General features: G+C 44.2%; 1 protein-coding gene across 1 annotated transcript; it reads left to right on the forward strand.

Moving 5' to 3' along the window:
* The first annotated feature begins 1,554 nt into the window (after nt 1-1,554).
* On the forward strand, nt 1,555-10,007 carry mogs (mannosyl-oligosaccharide glucosidase). Its single transcript, XM_037674885.1, has 5 exons — nt 1,555-1,639; nt 5,870-6,226; nt 6,371-6,594; nt 6,687-6,877; nt 8,237-10,007. The coding sequence occupies exons 2-5, from the start codon at nt 5,878-5,880 to the stop codon at nt 10,005-10,007; spliced, it is 2,535 nt and encodes an 844-aa protein (XP_037530813.1). The 5' UTR covers nt 1,555-1,639; nt 5,870-5,877.
* The last annotated feature ends 9,418 nt before the right edge of the window (nt 10,008-19,425 follow it).

Below are 19,425 nucleotides of genomic sequence, written 5' to 3' on the forward strand. Positions count from 1 at the left end.
CTCAAGGTACCCAAAATAGCAATAATATAAACTTTATAAAAAACAGTAAACAAGGATCTAAGATATACAGTAAACAGTAATAATTAATGTTATAATGTGTATTAAACAGCAGCCTGAACATGAGTCTGTAGTGAGCAGATGGGTATGATTATGGCAGTTTATGGGTAAGAAATCGGCTGCATACACGTCTCTGGGTCAGTTTGACACACATTGGGTGGTCGCAGCTGAGAGTCATTCCCAACAGCACTCCCGAGTGCTACTCGTGGCACAAGATTCTTATTTAAACGTTTAATATTTAACACGCGTTGAGACAACTCAGTCAGTCCAAAATGGCTGCCACAGCTAATCAGAGTCAGAGATTATTTATTGTCATTCGCACCTCATGTGGTACATGTGGTGGAGCGAAATTATGTACACAGGGTCCCAGTTACATCCAACAATAAAATGTAAAAGAAAAACAGTGATAACATCTAAGATATGAACTAAGAAAAACATCAACTAAATATACACTAAGCACTCACAACATAAAACATTGAACATCAGCACAAACATGAACATGAGTCTGTGAGCAGATGTGCACGCATGAACACATCAACATTGAAACAGATCAGCAGCAACATGAAACAGATCAGCAGCAACATGATGTGATTTTTCACAGTGATTATTCTAGTTAAAGATTCATAAGTCTAACAGCCTCAGGGTAGAAGATGTTCCTCAGTCTAGTGGTTCTACACTTAATGCTCCTCAACCTCCTTCCTGAGGGGAGCAGGGCAAAAAGTGTGTGTGCTGGGTGAGTGGGGTCCTTCATGATGCAGGTGGCTCTCTTCCTGCATCTAGAGGTGTAGATGTCTGTGATGGTGGGGAGACTGACTCCGACAGTCTTCTGTGCAGCCTTCACCACGCTCTGCAAAGCTTTTCTTTCTGCAGCTGTGCAGCCTCCATGCCACACGTTGATGCTGGAGCACAGGATGCTCTCCACTGCACACCTGTAGAAGGAGGTGAGGACTGAGCTTCCCAGACCAGCTCGCCTCAGCCGCCTGAGGAAGTAGAGTCTCTGATGAGCTTTCTTGATCAGGCTGGTGGTGTTGTTGCTCCAGCTGAGGTTGTCATTCAGGTGTACACCCAAATACTTGTAGCTGGAGACCACTTATCAACCTTTAGTCATACAGATCCCAAGCTATTGCTTGATGTGGTAGTAGCTGAGAGTCATCCTCAACACCCTGTATGAGACCTCACCTCAACAAAGTTTGACCAAAACAACTAAAACTTTGTCCTTTCTCATGAAAATATGAGGTTTGACATTAAAGGCAACGGACATCATGCATTTCTTCAAGGAAGAGCAAGCCTTTAAAAGTGGTTGACAGTGGTTTCATTAAATGGTGAAACGTTATGCCATAAAGTAACCAGAGTTGTTTGTAAATACTGTATGATAATGGTAAAAAAAAAAAAGACTTCCAAAATGAACAGCACTGGTTTAATTATATGGTAAAATTATCTTCCATACAGAGGTGTGTGTTCAATATATGGTACAACAGACTGCCTCAATTTGTAGTCCACGTCAGTAAGGAAAACTAACAAGGAAGTAGCTAACTAGTTAGCACGAGGACCATGAGCGCCTGACAGCCAGGTGTTTCGACAGGTTGGTGACACTTTGCTCAATGAACTTTCAGCTAGAACTACCTGATCAACCCATGCGCGTGAGCTGCGGGGCTAACTGACGTCACCGTTTCGGTTATAAGTGCTTTGTTGTAGCCGCAGCAGGCAGCGCGTGCGACCTGAACGCACAAGTGTCGCGCACATAGCTGTGTTAAATTCAACAATAAAACAAATTAATTTTAAACGTGGCTAGAGTCCAACACACTTGGAGGACACCTGGACCACCGGAAACGGCTGCAGGTTCAATAATCAGAATCTAGAAACTGAGGTGAGCGGCCATGTTTCTCGGTGTCCTGCTGTGCAGAACAGATTGAGACATCACCTGCGGCTCACCTGGTCTGAATTACGTAATCAGCTGCTGATGAACACCAGGGCTTACATTGGAACCCGTCCAGTGGGTCAGGAGGTATTTTGCTAACAGTCAGGGTTGACTCCGACAGGTAAATGGGACATTTTAAACAGATCAGTGTGAGCTCAGAGGACGTGCTGGGGGTAATGCTCAGCTACTACCACACCAACAGCCGTTTCTGGGTTGGCCAAGGTTGCTTTGCTGTGGCGGCCATCTTGAATTGGACTGACTCCCAACGGCTAACCAGTTGTGCATCCAATGAATGTTTTACAAAAGTTTAATTAAAATCCATCCAATAGTTAGGAGATATTTTGCTAACACAAGCAGATGGACACAGGTTTGATCACCATTTTTCCTCAGGCGGCAGGTGCTAACTAAGAGCTGAAGCAGAACCCAGGAGTTGCTAATCCAGTGATGAGCTGATGCTGCTGTGTCGGACCTCCTGAAGTTTCTGCAGGGTCAGGTCAGGCTAACGCTCAGAGAACCTTCTAAAGACATGTCCGGCATGTAAACATTCAGGTCCATCAGGCCCGGACAGAATGAGACTGAAGCAGAGACTTCTGCTTCTAAAGCTCAGCCTGTTCTCCAGTACGGTGGTGGAGGTGTTATGGTTTGGGCTCAAGTAGCTCTCTTGTTCAAATTAATCAGACAGGAACAATTAAAACACGTCTGAAGCTTCCACTCAGTTCATGAAGCTCAAGTCAGCTGCCTAACAGCAAGGTGTGAGGTGTCTTCATGTCTGTGTGGCACGGTGGTGGAGGTGTCACAGTGTGGGCTGGTTGTTCTGCATCGGGGCTATAATAATGGCTTCATAAGTGATGAAACAGTTAAGGACCTTTCATGTTCAGAACGTCTTTCTGCAAAGTGAGGAAGACAAAAGCAGTTATTCCAGAAACACAGGACTCGTTCTGCTGAAGAAAGAAGAGTTTCAGAACCGTCACCCATTGAATCCCGTGGACGTGATACTTAAGGACCTGACCCTGCATGTGTTCTGTTAGAGGCTCAGGTACTAAATGACCTGACCCTGCATGTGTTCTGTTAGAGGCTCAGGTACTAAATGACCTGACCCTGCAGGTGTTCAGTTAGAGGCTCAGGTACTAAAGGACCTGACCCTCCAGGTGTTCAGTTATAGGCTCAGGTACTAAAGGACCTGACCCTGCAGGTGTTCTGTTAGAGGCTCAGGTACTAAAGGACCTGACCCTGCAGGTGTTCAGTTATAGGCTCAGGTACTAAAGGACCTGACCCTGCAGGTGTTCAGTTATAGGCTCAGGTACTAAAGGACCTGACCCTGCAGGTGTTCAGTTATAGGCTCAGGTACTAAAGGACCTGACCCTGCAGGTGTTCAGTACTGGACTGAGCTCTACAAACCACCAGGAGGGGTTGTTACAGGAAACCTTATCTCTGATCATTCTCTGCTGTAGAACAACCAACACTCTGCGTCCCAGAGTGTCGTCTTGGTGCTGCTGCAGTTTCAGGCTAGCGGAGCGCGGTTAAAACAGGAAGTTCTACCTGCACGGTGGAACAGCTCATTACAGAAACAACACTGATGCTGAACGCTGCCACAACAACTGTTCACAAATGCCAAACCACTTTTGATGTAAATCAGTGTCACGGACTACTCTGTCCTCCAGAAAGCGCACGGGCGATTTGTCATCTCTAAAACATCTTTGTGCTCGTGGTGCATTAAAAGGATTTAACTGGGTTTGGACAGAGTTAAAAACAGACACTTTGTTGTTCAAATGTCATGAACTTGGTTCCAACTGCACAGGATAAATTAACTGGGTGCAGACTGAACAGAAAATGTGTCACATACTGATGATGTCACAAACTGGAATGATGCTGTGAAAACTATTGTTACGTTGTCTAAAAAAGTTCAATCTGGTCCTCTCGACATTCAAAAAAAAAAAAAAACAAAACAAAGCAAAAAAATATATAGAAACGTTTCGTCTCTCTATATTTTTTTTTGCTTTGTTTTGTTTTTTGTTTTTTTGAATGTCCAGAGGACCAGATTGAACTTTTTTTTTTATTTTTCTACCTGGATTATTGAGCATGCATCAGGATATTGTTACGTGTCATTTTGTATTAAATGATTTTAACGTCATAAAAAATAAGAAATGTGACAGCAGGAAGTAGTTGATGGAGGAATTCGTGAATGAGTCAGAGACGCTTACAACTCAGTTCTCTGGACGGGTTCTTTGTGGACCTGACTCCACCTGGTTTGATTTATCCACCTGGACGGTTGAGCGTGTGTCGGGACGTTGTACTGTTTGGTTAACTTGACGTGCTGAACCTAAACCAGTCAACGAGTCAGGTTTCACTCATCTTTATGAAACACAGGTGAAGAAATCCTGCTGGACTGTTGCTCATTATTCTTGTGAACTACTGGACAGATGATGTAATTACTGGATGTTTGTTTATAACCGACTACCGTATTTTTTGCCGTAAATGACTCACCACCCTATAAGTTGCATCAGTCCAAACATGTCTAATAAAGTGGAAAAGTCAATAATTGTGTCGCATCTATTACGCGTCACTGCTGACAACCTGAAAATGTTTGCTGAACCCGGAAATGTGGGCCGGTGTTGTGCCAAAAATCGATTGGCTGCCAAATGGGAGCCGCGGGAGTGTGCACGAGAGGACTTTAACAAGAATCTAACAAGATAACCACCTAAAACAATTATTTGTTTGGTCGACTTTGTAGTAAAGGTGCGTCTCAGTTGAACTTTTACTTAATAAAGGCACTTCGATTGTCAAATCAGCTGCATTTCGTTGGGGCGGTGCAACGAAATAAAGTTGATTTGACGGTTGCTCCAGGCAGACGACAGTGGCAGGCTGTGGCAAGCTGATTTTATCATTAATAGCCACTTTTACCAATTACATGATACAACGGCATGCCATACTGCTCGAGTGCCATCTAGCAGCTGTAAATGGTAGTGTTCAATATTTTCAGTCAGAATGAATGAAAACGGTCATACTTCAGCCAATATGGGGAAAATCCATAAATACGTGGCTTCAGCGTATAAGTCGCAGGGCATGTAAATTATGCAAAAAAATAAAACGACTTATAGGGTGAAACATATGGTAACATCTGGATCCAACTCAACACGGCCCCCTCAGCTCACAGACATGAACACAAACAGCTCGAACACCACCTGGGCGTGGCAGCAGCTGAGAGTGGTTCCCTGCAGGTCCTCGGAGTGCAACACCTTGCAGCTACGGCTCCTTCATTTCTCCATGTGAGACGGTCTTTGTGTAAAACTGGTGTTGAGGTGGGCGATATGCATTCACATTCATGTGCACGTGGATGACTGAGCTTCATGAAGCTTCAGGATTATTTGCGACTTTCCTTAAGTTCTGTGAGCTTCATAGATAGATCATTACTTCTGACTTTGTGTTGCAAAACTTTCCCTCCATTTCAACAGAAAGCAGCGGCCAAAAGAACTGTTGGCTTCTGGATAGTGCAGTTCTTTTTGACTGGCGTTACACTCTAGGCTTATTGAAAGGAAACTACAAAATGGCGGCGCCTGTCCGAAGTAGTGTTTTTATTTATTTTCGTAACATTTTATCACGTACCGTCCCAATCACGTGAGTAATATTAACGTTGACAATCGTGTGTCGTGTGCAATCTTACGTTGAACAGCCACGAAAAAAGAGCGAGTCCGTGAAAGTTATATCGCGACGTAGCGAGGGACTACTGCATGTCTCTAGTTCCACCTTAATTAATGTCTTAATACAACAAGCTTTCCACAACTGTCCATAAAAATATAATAAACTTCTTTTCTGAGCCTTTCCCTCGTTGTTTATGGTGTAATACATAAATGTTTATGCTAACCTTCAGTATGTTGGTCCTGTTGGTACTTTCAGAAGGCAGGATGGGCCGGCAGAGGAAGAGGGTGCTGACGGGCGATGCTGCTCCACCTCCGAGGAAAGATGAGAAGCCTCCCTCGTTTCACCGCAAGGACAAGAAAAAGAAAATGGACATCGGAAAGGTCTTCATCAACATCTCCATCGGCCTCTGCGTGTTCAGCCTCATCTGGTTCTTTTACGCCGTCTACATGCGGTCCAGTCTGGCCAAGCGGGTGGTGGCTCCACACCCATCCCCTCGGGTCCTGGACGCCAACAGCAGCAGCGCCGAGGTTTCCCCGGACAGGTTCTGGGGCTCGTACCGGCCTCAGGTCTACTTTGGCATGAAAACAAGAAGTCCCCGGTCGGTTGTGACAGGTAGCTGACGGTGTCTTCTAATGAAATGCTCATAATTACTGACGGAAAGTCGTTTTTATGAAGCTTCAGCACAGCAGCAGCAAATGTTTGGCTTGGTTCTGGATGTGTAATGGACCATACTCACTTTATGCTCATATTTTACAGGTATGATGTGGATGCGTCAGTTTGCAGACGTGGACATGAGTCTGAGGCACACCTGCGAGCAGGGCGATCATTTGCAAAGCTATGGCTGGCTCATGCATGACGGACTCACCTTCGGCGTCCAGGAAATACGAGACAACGACTTCACGCTGACCACGGAGTTTGTTAAAAGGCTCGGAGGGGTTCATGGAGGAGACTGGACCTGGAGGATCACAGCCAAGCAACATGTGCGTTGTAGCTGTGAACCCACCGTGTGCTCAGCGACCTCCCAGCAGGTCCAAACGATGCTCTGACTTAATAATTTGTTGCCTTGTTGCAGAGCTCTGCTCCCCGGCCGCCCGTCATTTCTCTGATGTTCTACGCAGCAGCAGACATGCAGGGCTCGCTGCAGGCTCACGTAGAGGAGAGGAGTCGCCTCGCCTCCATCACTGGGTTTTCAGAAGAACTGGGAAACTTCAAGATGAGCTTCAGGAAGCCTGTGACCGGGGAGTCCAGCACAAAGTACGCCAGGTAAGTTCACAATGTGGACAAAACTAGAGCTGCATGAAGGAACCATGTCACCTGCTACCCTGCATTAAACACAGAGGATGTGTGGTCTGTTGGTGCTCAGCCTATATGAGTGAGATGACTCTCAGCTACTACCACAGCAGATTATAGCTCAGTATCTGTAAAACAACCCGGGTTTAAGTTATTTTTCTATTTGCTAAGGCTCACTCCAAAGGTTTATTAGCTGTTTATGCATGCGTTTGCTAAGAGTTTTATTAGAATCTGTCCAGTGTTTGATTAGATATTGTGCTAACAGACAAACACAGGTTCAGACGATTGCCTGCCCTTCATGGAGGGTCGATGATAACAAACCTGTAGCTTGTAAACATTAATGATATACGGTAGTCCCTCGCTACTTTGCGGGGGATCCGTACCCTGAAGCCCCGCGATAAGTGAAAAACTGCGAAGTAGGAATAGTAGTACAAGTAGTAAGTAATAATTTATTTTAGTATATATAAAATGCGTTTTAAACCCTTCCCACACTCTTGCAATATTCTAAACAATGTTTCTAAACTGTAAATGCGCTAAAAGAGCACAGAATGTCATGAAGTCAGCTCTCGGCCACGCCCACTTCTCTGCTACAGAACGGAGATCGACAGAGGAGGAAGGAGGAGGCGCAGGAGGAAGTTTCTCCTGCAGTGTGGGCTGCACACAGGTGCAGCAGGTGCTAAATAATTTATTTTCAATAAAAAGTCCATATCGATCGTGCGGCTCATCCGTCAATCTCCAATTGTGTGTCATGTCCAATATTACTTTGAAAAACTGCGATAGAGCCACTCCACGAAAAACGAACCGCGAAGTAACGAGGGACTACTGTATAAAGAATAAAGTGCTTGTAACAAGGGAGCTAAAGTCTGTTGTAGATTAAAACATTTTGAACAAGCCAAAGATTGCAGCATTTTGCAGTTTTCTTCACTTCCAGACGTTTAACTTTATTCAAACGTTTAAATGGTTTTTGTATCAAGGCAGTAATAAACGCCCTTTTACAGACGAGCATAAAACAACTTCCATTTCAACAAACATGAATGTCTAAACGTAACAACTTACTAAATCATTAATCGCAGATATTGTATGAAGAAATCCAGACATTTAAAGTCAGAGGATGTTTTTCTGTGGGGGCCGTTTGTTGCATGAGTCCAGACCACGACTGGATGAGAAAAAACAAGAAAGTAAGAATCACTAGATGGCAGCAGAAGAGAACGTGAGCGTGTGTTTTGTTTTGCAGGAGTCTGAAGTTTGGGATTGTTTTAAATGTTACTTTTGTAAAGACAAATAAAACCCGAACAGCATTTAACTCGAGTTCTTTGTTGATGAATGTTTCAGTTACAACTACCTCCAGGCTGTGTCTCCAGGCCTGGAGAAGCTCACCGACATCGTGAAGCTCAGTCTGAACAGCAAGTTTGTCTTCAGCCCCCCCTCCAGTGACAAGAGGCATTACGTAGGTCTCGACACCTACAGGCCTCCCCACCACCAAAACCAGCAGAAACCCGCCGACCCAAGGAAAGAAAGCGACTTTGTGGTTCACCAGGTGACGGTGCAGCTGCCGTTCCAGGTGGAAGTTTTGTTTGAGTCGGGAAGCTTCTACAACCGGCCCGACCAGCTGGTGGGCTCCGTGATGACGGAGGAGCTGGAGAGGAGGAAAGCTGAGTTCAACGCAAAGTTTGAGAAGATCTTTGGGCTTGAGAGCAAAGGTTTTAACCAGGGACAAATTAAATTTGCCAAAGCGGCCCTCAGCAACATGCTGGGTGGACTGGGTTACTTCTATGGCCAGTCAGTGGTGCAGTCAGTCTACAATGAATACCCGCTGCTGTACCCTGAAGGGGCTTTGTTCACCGCCGTCCCGTCACGCTCATTCTTCCCCAGGGGTTTCCTCTGGGATGAGGGCTTTCACCAACTCCTGCTGAGTAAGTGGGATCCCCAGGTGACAAGGGAGGTGGTCGCCCACTGGATCGACTTAATGAATGTGGAGGGCTGGATCCCTCGGGAGCAGATCCTGGGAGACGAGGCTCTCAGTAAAGTCCCAGCTGAGTTCGTTGTTCAGAGGAACGAGAACGCGAACCCTCCGACTCTCTTCCTGGCTCTTCAGGAACTTGTTGAACAGCTCTCCTCTAATCCAGACGAGGCAGCAACCAAGCAGACCCTGCCGTTCCTTCGAAGGCTTTTCCCCAGGCTAAAAACCTGGTTCGAATGGTACAACACCACGCAGAGCGGGCCCCTCCCCAACTCCTACCGGTGGCGTGGGCGGGACAAGGACACCAACCTGTTCCTCAATCCCAAAACCCTAACCTCAGGACTGGATGACTACCCACGGGCCTCACACCCCTCAGCAGACGAGCGGCACGTGGATTTGCACTGCTGGATGGCCTTGTCCTCGGCCATCATGGCTAGCATAGCTAAACTTCTAGGTGAGCCGTATGAGGACTACAAACACCTACACACCGTGCTGAGTGACAACAAGCTGCTGAACGAGCTGCACTGGTCAGAACAACACGCTGCTTTCAGTGACTATGGCAACCACACAAAAGCTGTGTCCCTGCAGAGGGAGAAGGTGTATGTACCTCCAGGACAACCGCGGCACCAGTTCCCTGTGGCACGCCTCGTGCGCTCGGTCCGCAGGGCTCCTAAGCTGCAGTACGTTAACGCTTTGGGCTACGTTAGCTTGTTCCCCTTCTTACTGCAAATCCTCGAAGCGGATTCACCCAAACTGGAGCACATCTTTAACGCTATTAAAGACTCCAGCAAGCTGTGGACTCCCTACGGCCTGCGCTCGCTCTCCAAGACCGATTCTCTCTACATGCAGCGAAATACAGAGCACGACCCCCCCTACTGGAGGGGGCCGATATGGATTAACATCAATTACTTGGCGGTCAGAGCCCTCCACCACTACAGCACCACAGAAGGGCCATACCAAGGGAAGGCAGCTACTCTTTATCAGGACCTCAGGACTAATATCATCAATAATGTTTATAACCAGTATGTTGAAACGGGCTACGTCTGGGAGCAGTACAATGACAGCACTGGCAGGGGTCAAGGCTGCCACCCATTCACTGGCTGGTCTGCGCTCACAGCCTTAATGATGGCTGAGCATTACTGATACTGTTCCTTGAGTTGAAGTGTCCCTGAGGGTGCAGCCCTCAGTCAGACACACGGTTTTCAGGTAACATCGACTGTTAACACACATTTGACAAAAACAAGAGGAATTTGTCATCATCGTGTTTGTTCATCAGCCCTTTAATTAAAATCTGTTTTTACACATGTAGGTTCAGCTGCTCTGTCTAAAGGTGCTGCAGTTAAACCAAGCTTTTATTTTCTTTAAAACTAAATGCAGGACGTCTTCGCCGTGTTTCACTTGAATCAAACAGAACTGCATATTTAAACTGGCTGAAGCAAATTTTGTTTTCAGACTTAAAGAACGAACGTTTTAACAAGTGTTGGGGAAGTTATTCAGGTTGTTCTTTAACTAAAAGCCATTATCGGTAATTCTGCCATTCCCTCAATAATCAATGACTCGTCTGATCTTTCTGTCTCAGTCATCAATGGTTTTGTTGTGCCTGTTGACAAAGTGTTCTTCTTGGCTCTCGTTTCTAAAATCACTGTTTCTCAAAGTAAACATTTTGTGTACAGTGTCTGGCAGGAATAAAACTACATTTTGACTTGCTTTCCAAAAACAATAAACAATTTAAATAATTATTTTGTCCAATTGTCCTTTTTTCTTCAGATGTACCTGATAATGTTGTAAACAAAATGTGTATTGAATCCTGAGCTTTGACCTTACTGTCAGTAGTTGTAGAAAATACTTTTTTAAATTAATATTTACAAGTAGAATACCCATAACTTGATCTGTTGGACTATGAGCCTAAATAAAAGTTAAACATGCAATTTGTCATTTGTTTATCTTTGTTTTTGTCACGTAAATTCATGATTTCACAGTTTTACGACAAAATCAGATGTTTTTAATAAAGAATAGTCACCACCAGTTTGCAGGGTTATGTAAATACAACCTAAAATGAAAATAGAACTAGAGATAAATAGTGAAGAATAAAACAACAAAGTCCATGCGCAATAATCCAGGTATACAATCCAACATTTTTCAGTCAGGTCATCTGGACAATTTCTTTTTTTTTGTGCTGAAACGTTTTGCCTTCGGTCCGGAAGGCTTCATCACTTAATGAAACGCACAACAAAACTGATTCCTCCTCCAACAGCTTACTCCAAAGTGGAACAAACCAGTTCTGCTTGTGATAAGATGGTCTCACTTTGGAGTAAGCTGTTGTGGGAGGAATCAGTTTTGTTGTGTGTTTCCTTGACTGATGAAGCCTTCCGGACCGATGGCAAAACACTTCAGCACAAAAAAAAAAGAAACTGTCCAGATGACCTGACTGAAAAATGCTGGAGTGAAAAATAAAACTTCAAGAGTTATTCTACACTAAACCATCCAATGCTGTCTGGCCAAACTCTCCCCTGCTACTACCCTACAGTCTCCAATCTCCCTCAGGTTTCCTCTTCTACACAAAATGTAATCAACCTGTGTACTCCATCCTCCACTCTTGTAGGTTACTCTATGTTACTCCTTATTTTAGAAATATGTGTTGACTACAGCCATTTCCATTCTCTTGGCAAAATACACCACCATCTGTCCTTCATGGTTTCTTTCCTTGACACCAAACCTGCCCATCACTTCCTCATCCCCTCTGCTTCCTTCACCAACATGTCCATTCAGGTCTGCTCTGATCACCTCTTTCTCCTTGAGAATACTCTCCATCACTTCATTCAGATCCTTCCAAAATGTTTTTCTCTCCTCCACATCACATCCAACCTGTGGAGCATAACCACTGACAACATTTAGCATCAGACCTTCTACTTCTGTCTTCAGACATGTCACCCTATCTGACACTCTTTTCACCTCTACTACATTCTTTGCCAACTCCTCCTCAGGACCACCCCTACTCCATTTTTTTAACTTACTTTACTTCTTTCTATCCACATCATGGTAAAACAGTTTGAACCCTGCTCCAATGCTGTGAGCCGTGCTGCCCTTCCACTTGGTCTCTTGGACACATAAAACATCTACCTTCCTTCTCTGCATCATGTCGGCCAACTGTCTACCTTTGCCTGTCATTGTCCCCACATTTAGAGTGTTCAACTAACAGTAGCACAATTTCCACCGGCACCCTGTTTGTCAACAGCACCAGTGGAGGTCGTCGTTAACCCAGGCCTCAACAAACACAACCTTCACCATTTACCCGTGCTTGGAACCGTCACCAGAGATACACTGGCTGAGCTGTATTTCTTTTTATTAATATTTTTTATTTATTTGAGGGGTGGACACTCTACATGTATTATCTAAGATAATTCTCTTCAGGTTATTGAAGTATTTTGAGGCAAAATTCAAGTGTATCTGTAAAATGTTCAAAGCCCAGATACCTACAGTAATTCATGCAACAGAAAGAGTAATCTTAAAGCCAAATGTATAGAAAATAAGTAGAAAATGAAACACCAAGAACTCTTTGAAGCTACCTTTCATGTCTAAGGTTTAAACTGACATCATCTTTTGATGAGAATGAACACAGCTGTTTTGATCAAACCATAGAATATTGTTGTGATCAATCTCCTGCGATATTTAAAGTCTCCCATGAGATGTCAGCCCTCACAGAGTGTATTTGGGAGGACTCTCAGCTACATCAAATTTTAATTTAAGTGATATGCCAATGTCCCTCGTCTCTGAGAGGTTTGAGTAGTGAATGTACTTTTAGAGATGAGTGTTTTTCTGGACTTGAACAGCGGATGAAGTAAACCTAAATGTTTTTGGTGCAAAATATTCAAGTGAAGAGGAGTTCCTCTGTGGAGAAGAACAGAAGGAGGTTTTTTATTTATGTTTTTTTTTTGTCTGAGGCAGCACAGAGTGATGGATCCTGGAGGGAGCCATTATCTACCACCAGGAGCAATGAAGGAGCCAGGGGGGGCAGTGGTGGCCTTGGCCACCATAGATTAATCTAAGGCCACCCCAATAGGAAACTAAGCAAAATAAAAACTAGAAAACATTGTTTACTCAAATGAGCACAGTGGTTCGCTTATAATATTAATATATATTTATGGTGGTGGCCATCTTGGATTTTGACACGGCAACCCAGTTTTTAAGTTTTTCTTACACCTACATGCAGCCACACTAACGTTGAAGTCGGCATCTCACTTATTTTTCAAGTTATGCTCATGTAGCTCGAAGCTGCACTGCTCTAACTATGACCCCTGACCCTTATTCATCTTTCAGACTCACCATGAATTGTGTTCTTTAAAGTTACCTCTGACTTCAATATTGTCTGATGTTTTTCTACACATTTCTCGTCCTTGGACACAAGTCAGCTAAAGTCTGACTAATGTTTATTTTATTTTTCCTATGTTTCTAAGAAAGAAAAACTAATCAAATCATTAATGAAGTTTGTTTTATTTGATTAACAAATGTGAACATGAATAATTTTGATTGTTGTTTTCAATCATTATAATGAAATCATGTGAAATATTACAATGTGAGTAACATATTTCTCTGTTCTGTTTTTTTAGAAAGTGATTATTCCTTCAGAGACACCTGTGAAAATGTTCTTTGAGCTGGAAGCTGTTTTCTTCAGATGGGAGTCACAATGTCCCTGAGAGTAGTCAAAATAATCCTGAGCAGAGAGCTGTTGTTTTGCACAAAGATCCTTTGTGAAAAAAGCGGTTCGCCTTGGACCCCTGAACTGAGTGGTTCGCTTGGACTCCCGATGCAGAGAGATCATCTCCCGTCCCGAACTGGAAGGCAGTTTGTCTTTGGACTGATCCTAAAGGTCGTGTCAAGGTCCACTTGTTCAACTCCTGAGCAGATAAACATATTGCTCAATTACAATTGTTAGAAGTGTAAGGATGGTACTTTTCTGTGGCCCGGTTTGTGTCTGTTTCCCTCGTGCTCCCTCATTAGTTTCCATTGTTGCCACCTGTGTCTCGTCCCAGCTGTTTGTTATCACGTCTCGTCTTGTCCCTGTATTTAACCCGTCCTATTCTGTCTTGTTCTTCGTCGGGTCGTCTTCGTTGGGTACTCTTCATTGGGTCTCCTGAGTCTTTCCCTGAGTCTTCCTGGTCCCTCGAGTTCCCCGTGTCTCTCGTGTCTCCTGAGTTCCCCGTGCCTCCTTCCTTGTTCATGTAAGTTTTGCTGCCCCGTCAGCCTGTTATTTTGTACTTTTTCGTTTATCATTAAAAGCCTATTTTTGTATATCTGCCGAGTTGAGTCCCTGTTCTGCACTCTGGGTTCGCTCCTGACACAAATCCTAACAAGAAGTTTAAATAACCACAGAAGATGAAGCCTTTTTTCACTGCAAGACACGTTCTTGGCTTGAAGTCCAAACGGGAAGAAGGTGCTTATGGACGGTGCACCTTTACATCAGCTGTTGCCCTCACAGACCCCTGAATCTGTCACAGTGACAGTCAGCTACCTTGGGCAGTTCCCGGCGAGTCCTCCTCATAGTGTATCCTGGTCTGATCCACCCGAGAACCCCAGAAAGACGAGTGACCTGATGCCTTCAACACTGACCTGGTAAGGAGCAGAACCTTGTGACAATGATGCAACTCTTGGTCTGGTTATGCCATTTTAAGCTGATGCAACTTGGTAAATCATTTCCTGGCTTGCAGTGATAATAAATGACTTTATCTGATCACATTAAATAACTTATTTCAACTAAATCCAAAGTAAACTATTTATTAAAATAGTCAAACTTTGTCTAAATTCATGCGTGTATAAAAACTGAAATAATTCCTGCTCAAAGAGTGAATTTTGTCTTAGATAAGAGAATTAAGCCTTGATTGATTCATTATTTATTATTTGTTTATTATTGTTGTTGATTTTTAGTTTGATTATTTTTGTAATAAAACTTCAAAGACAACTTTGGTCTCTTCATTCAGATGAATATTAATTTGTTATGGTATAAAACTCCCTGTAATTAACAGATTCTACTTCAGAGACTGATTCTGATCATTTTTCATTCAACCTTTATTTAGACATGTTCGTCCCATTGAGCCTCGAGGACTCATTTACAAGAGACCTGATAAAGGGTGATTAAAGAGTGAATATATTAATTAAGTTGTTGTTGGTCAGTAAACTGATCAGCTGGTGCCACACTTTAACGAGAGCTAAATAAATAAAATAAATGTAGTGGAGGAGAGTGGAGAAAGTGTCACCCTTCATCCACCATCTCACACCCTTCTTATTGCTGCACTCACAAGATTCAAGAACAGACGGACGGTATTTCCAGTCCCCGTCGTTGCTCCATGACGGGGGACAGTAAAAGCTACAGCCATTTTTGTGTTGGTTATTATCATTAGCTGTGGCAGCCATCTTGAATTGTGGTGACTAAAAGTTGATAGAGCGAACATCCAGTGTTTATGCTCTGGGAGTTTTTATTAGAAAGTAATCCAGTATTTTATGAGATCTTTTGCTAACATTACAGACCAACATACACACATTGAACATTATGGCCCTTAAGAAACAGGTGATAATAAATCAAGGCGTTGTGCTCTGAAGGTGTTGGCAGACACTTGGTTTTCCTGTATGCACATTTCTGACCTGACGTTAATCTCAGATTAGTGAAGCTCGTCACACCGAGGCTCGTTTAACGTGTTTAACCCTCAGTAATCATGTTTGCTGTGTTTACTCAACACGCAGTCAGGATCTCTGAACATCAGAATCCTTAATGAGGTTATTTTTGATTTTCTAGTCACATGTTCTTGGATAATTGAAAGTATATAAATAATATTCGTTGAAACCTTTTTGTGCGTAGCGGATGTCATCGTTTCTGTCAGTCACAGCAGCTTCAACGCTGACCTTAAACACGACAGCCTGATCATGTTTTCCTCTTTCAAACAGCACATTCGAAGGCCTCTCGAGCTGACGTCAATTTTTTTCTTCCGTTTTTTTATTTTATATTTTTTTAAATATATTTTCACGGTTTCCATGGAGCGCGGTTGTTGTGAGGGCTTGGTGCTTAATTACCCCACATCAAAAGGCACAGAGTACATTGACGGCAAATTCTTTTCACTCCTTGACATGTGCTGGCATACATTCACACGCCGCGGCGCACACTGGCAACGTTCCTATTAATGCAGCGCCGCCATGATCTAAAACACTGAACCTGGAGCGCACTGATCCTGCCGGCGCTCAGTGTGTGGACAGGACCACCGGGGTCCAGCCTCTAGACTTTTATGAATCCTTTCAATGGGCTAGATGTGCAGTTGTATGGTTGAAAGCGTGGTGCTGTAAGGTTGCACGACTAAAAATAGCCCCTCTATCAGTTCGCAGAACAGCAAGTAGGCTGTGAAGCTGCACATTGGTGCTTTGGCCAAATGTCCTACAGTTTACAGTACAGCTTCTGTGTGCACGATAGCTGCAGATGGTGCAGCTAATATAGCCAGCCTTTCTTGGAGGCTTGTGGGAAAAATGAATAATAAAATCTTGTGTAACACTCAGTGACCCTTTGACCTGTTAACGCAGAGAGCAGCATTGAGGGATTTTAGACCCAGATGAGCCACGTTTTCTGCCGTCTTTCTCGTTGGAGACGATTCCTCGTTCTTTGGTGTAACTGCGTTACATTTATTTCTTTGAAGAGCGCAGACAATCTGTGACTAAAGCACTCTGCGCGATCCATCTCCCTCACCCAAGACCCCTTTTTCACAGCGAGATGGGATAATAGCCAAACAGCTTCGGAGCTAACTAATGTGACTGCATAATAAACAGATGAGTCAGTGCTCATTTGCATGTCATGTCATCCTATCCCAACCATGTCTGAACGCATGCACGCTCAATATTTCGGGGTTGCCTCCAGGTAAAGTGACTGCGGCGTGGTGTGGGTATGGATTGAAGTCAGCTCAGAGCTGAAATGTTTCTTTTGTTTTTCAAATCCTTGCATTGATTTTAGATGTGCAGAGTAATTGTAAAGTTGTCTAATAGTGGCCCTCCCTGTCCACAGCACTGACTCGTGTGATGAATGTAATTACTGGGAAGTATTCTGGAGGGAGCTAATTAATAAGGCATTTGTGAGCGAAAAAGTGGATTTTTCAATACAGCTTAGCTATCATTTTACTAACAATGGAGAGCTACTTAGAATTAAAGCAGTATAAGTGGATAATTATGCTAATGGCTCAATTAGGATTTAAGATGTTGGCAGGCTGTATTTCTACACGATCACCGTTCGGGCTTTACGCAATTACAGGGACTCTCGCGCAGACAAATGTGGGCTTGTAAACGTCCAGTTCTTTTATTTTTTTGTTTTGGTTTTTGTTCATGATAATCTGTTTGTAAGCGTTTTCTGCTCGGACACAACTTTTCGCCTCGTGGACAAATCCCCCAGCCGCCCATGTGCAAACCTCGAGTCAGTTCAGTTTGTGAATGTCCAGCTTTAAACCCCCCCCCCCCCCCCCCCCGACCTGACAGGACATGCACCTGTCTCACTCTCTAGGTAGGACACAGTCGCTCAATCCAAACCAACTGATTGCTGTTACTACTCTGTGCCTTCGTGTAAAACTCGCCTGGAGGATCCAGCATCTGTACACTCTTGCCTTTGCCCCCCTCCCCTCAGAAGTATAGCACCAAACTGGCCTCAGCCAACATAGGTCTGTGTGCGTTATGTAAGGCCCACTATAAATAGGTTCGCCCGGGATCTTTTGTCTTTACCTGATTCGCTCTTAGCCCAACAGTTTTTATTTCTGGAGAGAGCCGTGGAAGCCAGAGCAATGTAGAGCCGACCGTTTCCATAGTTACTTTTGTTAGCTGCGAGCTCTTAACATTCTTCATCTGTTTCCTCACATGTCTGCTGTTGGCTTATTTGTTTGAGTCTTGTTTGTAGTTGCATGTCTGCGTAATGAGTGCATGTGTGCATTGGTTAAAGCAGCGATGGAAACAAGGCTTTCTAATTAATGACATATCTTTTCATGGACGTGGTGGTGTTACTCGCTGAGAGAAGGAGCAACAAATAGAAATCAGTGTGGGTGCAGATGAGTCAGAGACCAGGATAGGCACTCCTATTAACTTCAGCTGGTCAAAAGTACATGCAATTAGTCCGGTGCTGTGTGATAATGAATTAAAGCTTCAGTCTAAAAGGGTGGGATTGTTGATGCTTCTGTTTAAGTAAATACCCGGGATAATTGCACTTGGAGCGTTTACTGTAATCCAACGTGGATTATCTGAGAGTGGAGAAAAGTTGTGCCGATGTGAAAAATGAAAATATGACATGCCGGGCTTTATTTTGTAAAAACAGTCCTCCAAATGTGTGAGCAGTTAGATAACAGCAGGTGCAGGAGCTGGACTGCGCTGCAAGCATTGATGCAACACAGGAGAGGTGTGTGTGCGTGTGTGTGTGCGTGCGTGCATGTGTGCATGCATGTGTGTGTGGCTCTGTTAAAGAAGCACGACCGGAGAGGAGAATGTGATTCTCGCTCATCCTCTCTTGTAGAACCAGGGAGAAGAGGCGGCTGGGGACCAAAGTGGGCGAGAGTGAAAGTATTTTTGGATCATACGGGAAACCTGCATGCAGCACCAGCACCAGCAGCAGCATCAGCAGCATCGGGGCCTGGTACCGGGCTTCCCTAACCCACTCCCACTCCTAGAGGAAGGGCGATGCTCCTTCAGTAGAAGAACCACGCTTCCGCTGCTTTCATTTTTCTGATTTTCCCTCCATTCCAGTCGCCCGGTGTTCGAACGATGATGCAGTATAAATAACTGCGCAGGCCCTACATGACAGGGAGAGGGAGAGAAGAACAAACTTGGCAGCTGAGGCGAGTAGCTTGTATTTATAGAAAGTCGTGTTTCCGGCAGAGGTTTCTGCGCTTTACTAATCTGTTTTCTGTGGTGTCTTACAGGCCTCGATGTGTTCAGGTCTATAGATCGAAGATGTTTTCTTACTTACCGCCTCTGGGGGAGTCCATCTGACTGAGGCCAGTCAGAATGTGATTTGGGAGACTCGGATGGATTTCTACGGTTCTGTTGAGGCCTGGTTGCAGTTGGACTGACATTAGTCAGGAGTGTGACACAGAACTGGAGGTTAGATGTAGATGAGCACCACCTGCAAATTCTTGTCATCACTTTAACTCAACCTGAGCTGTTGTCATGTGACTCTAGTTCAGTATTTTGTGTTTAATCTCTTCAGACGTTGGTGGGTTTGATGAGCTCTTCTGCATCTCAGTGGAGTTCCTGGTCTGGATCAGGTTCCTCGGTTTACTCTCAAACAGTCTGGCTGCAAACATTGGTCGACAGGATGTCAGGGTATAAAATATTCAAGTCTGACTGCACATCTGTTTCGTTTTTAAGTGACAAATAACTTAATTCTTACAGATTCCCTGAAAGTTACACGCATGAGAAGATACTGCCCCTGATTTTCCCTGTTGAGCCTCCAAAGAAGTGGCCTTATCCTTCAAGTGGGGAACACTGGTCTGCTTCAAACGCTGGACCAGTTCAGAACCATCTCAGCAGATGTTGAGTGGTCTTTAGATGAACATTC

The sequence above is a fragment of the Nematolebias whitei genome, chromosome 3 (genome assembly GCF_014905685.2).
Source record: "Nematolebias whitei isolate Nwh7 chromosome 3, NemWhi1, whole genome shotgun sequence".
Classification (NCBI taxonomy): domain Eukaryota; kingdom Metazoa; phylum Chordata; class Actinopteri; order Cyprinodontiformes; family Rivulidae; genus Nematolebias; species Nematolebias whitei.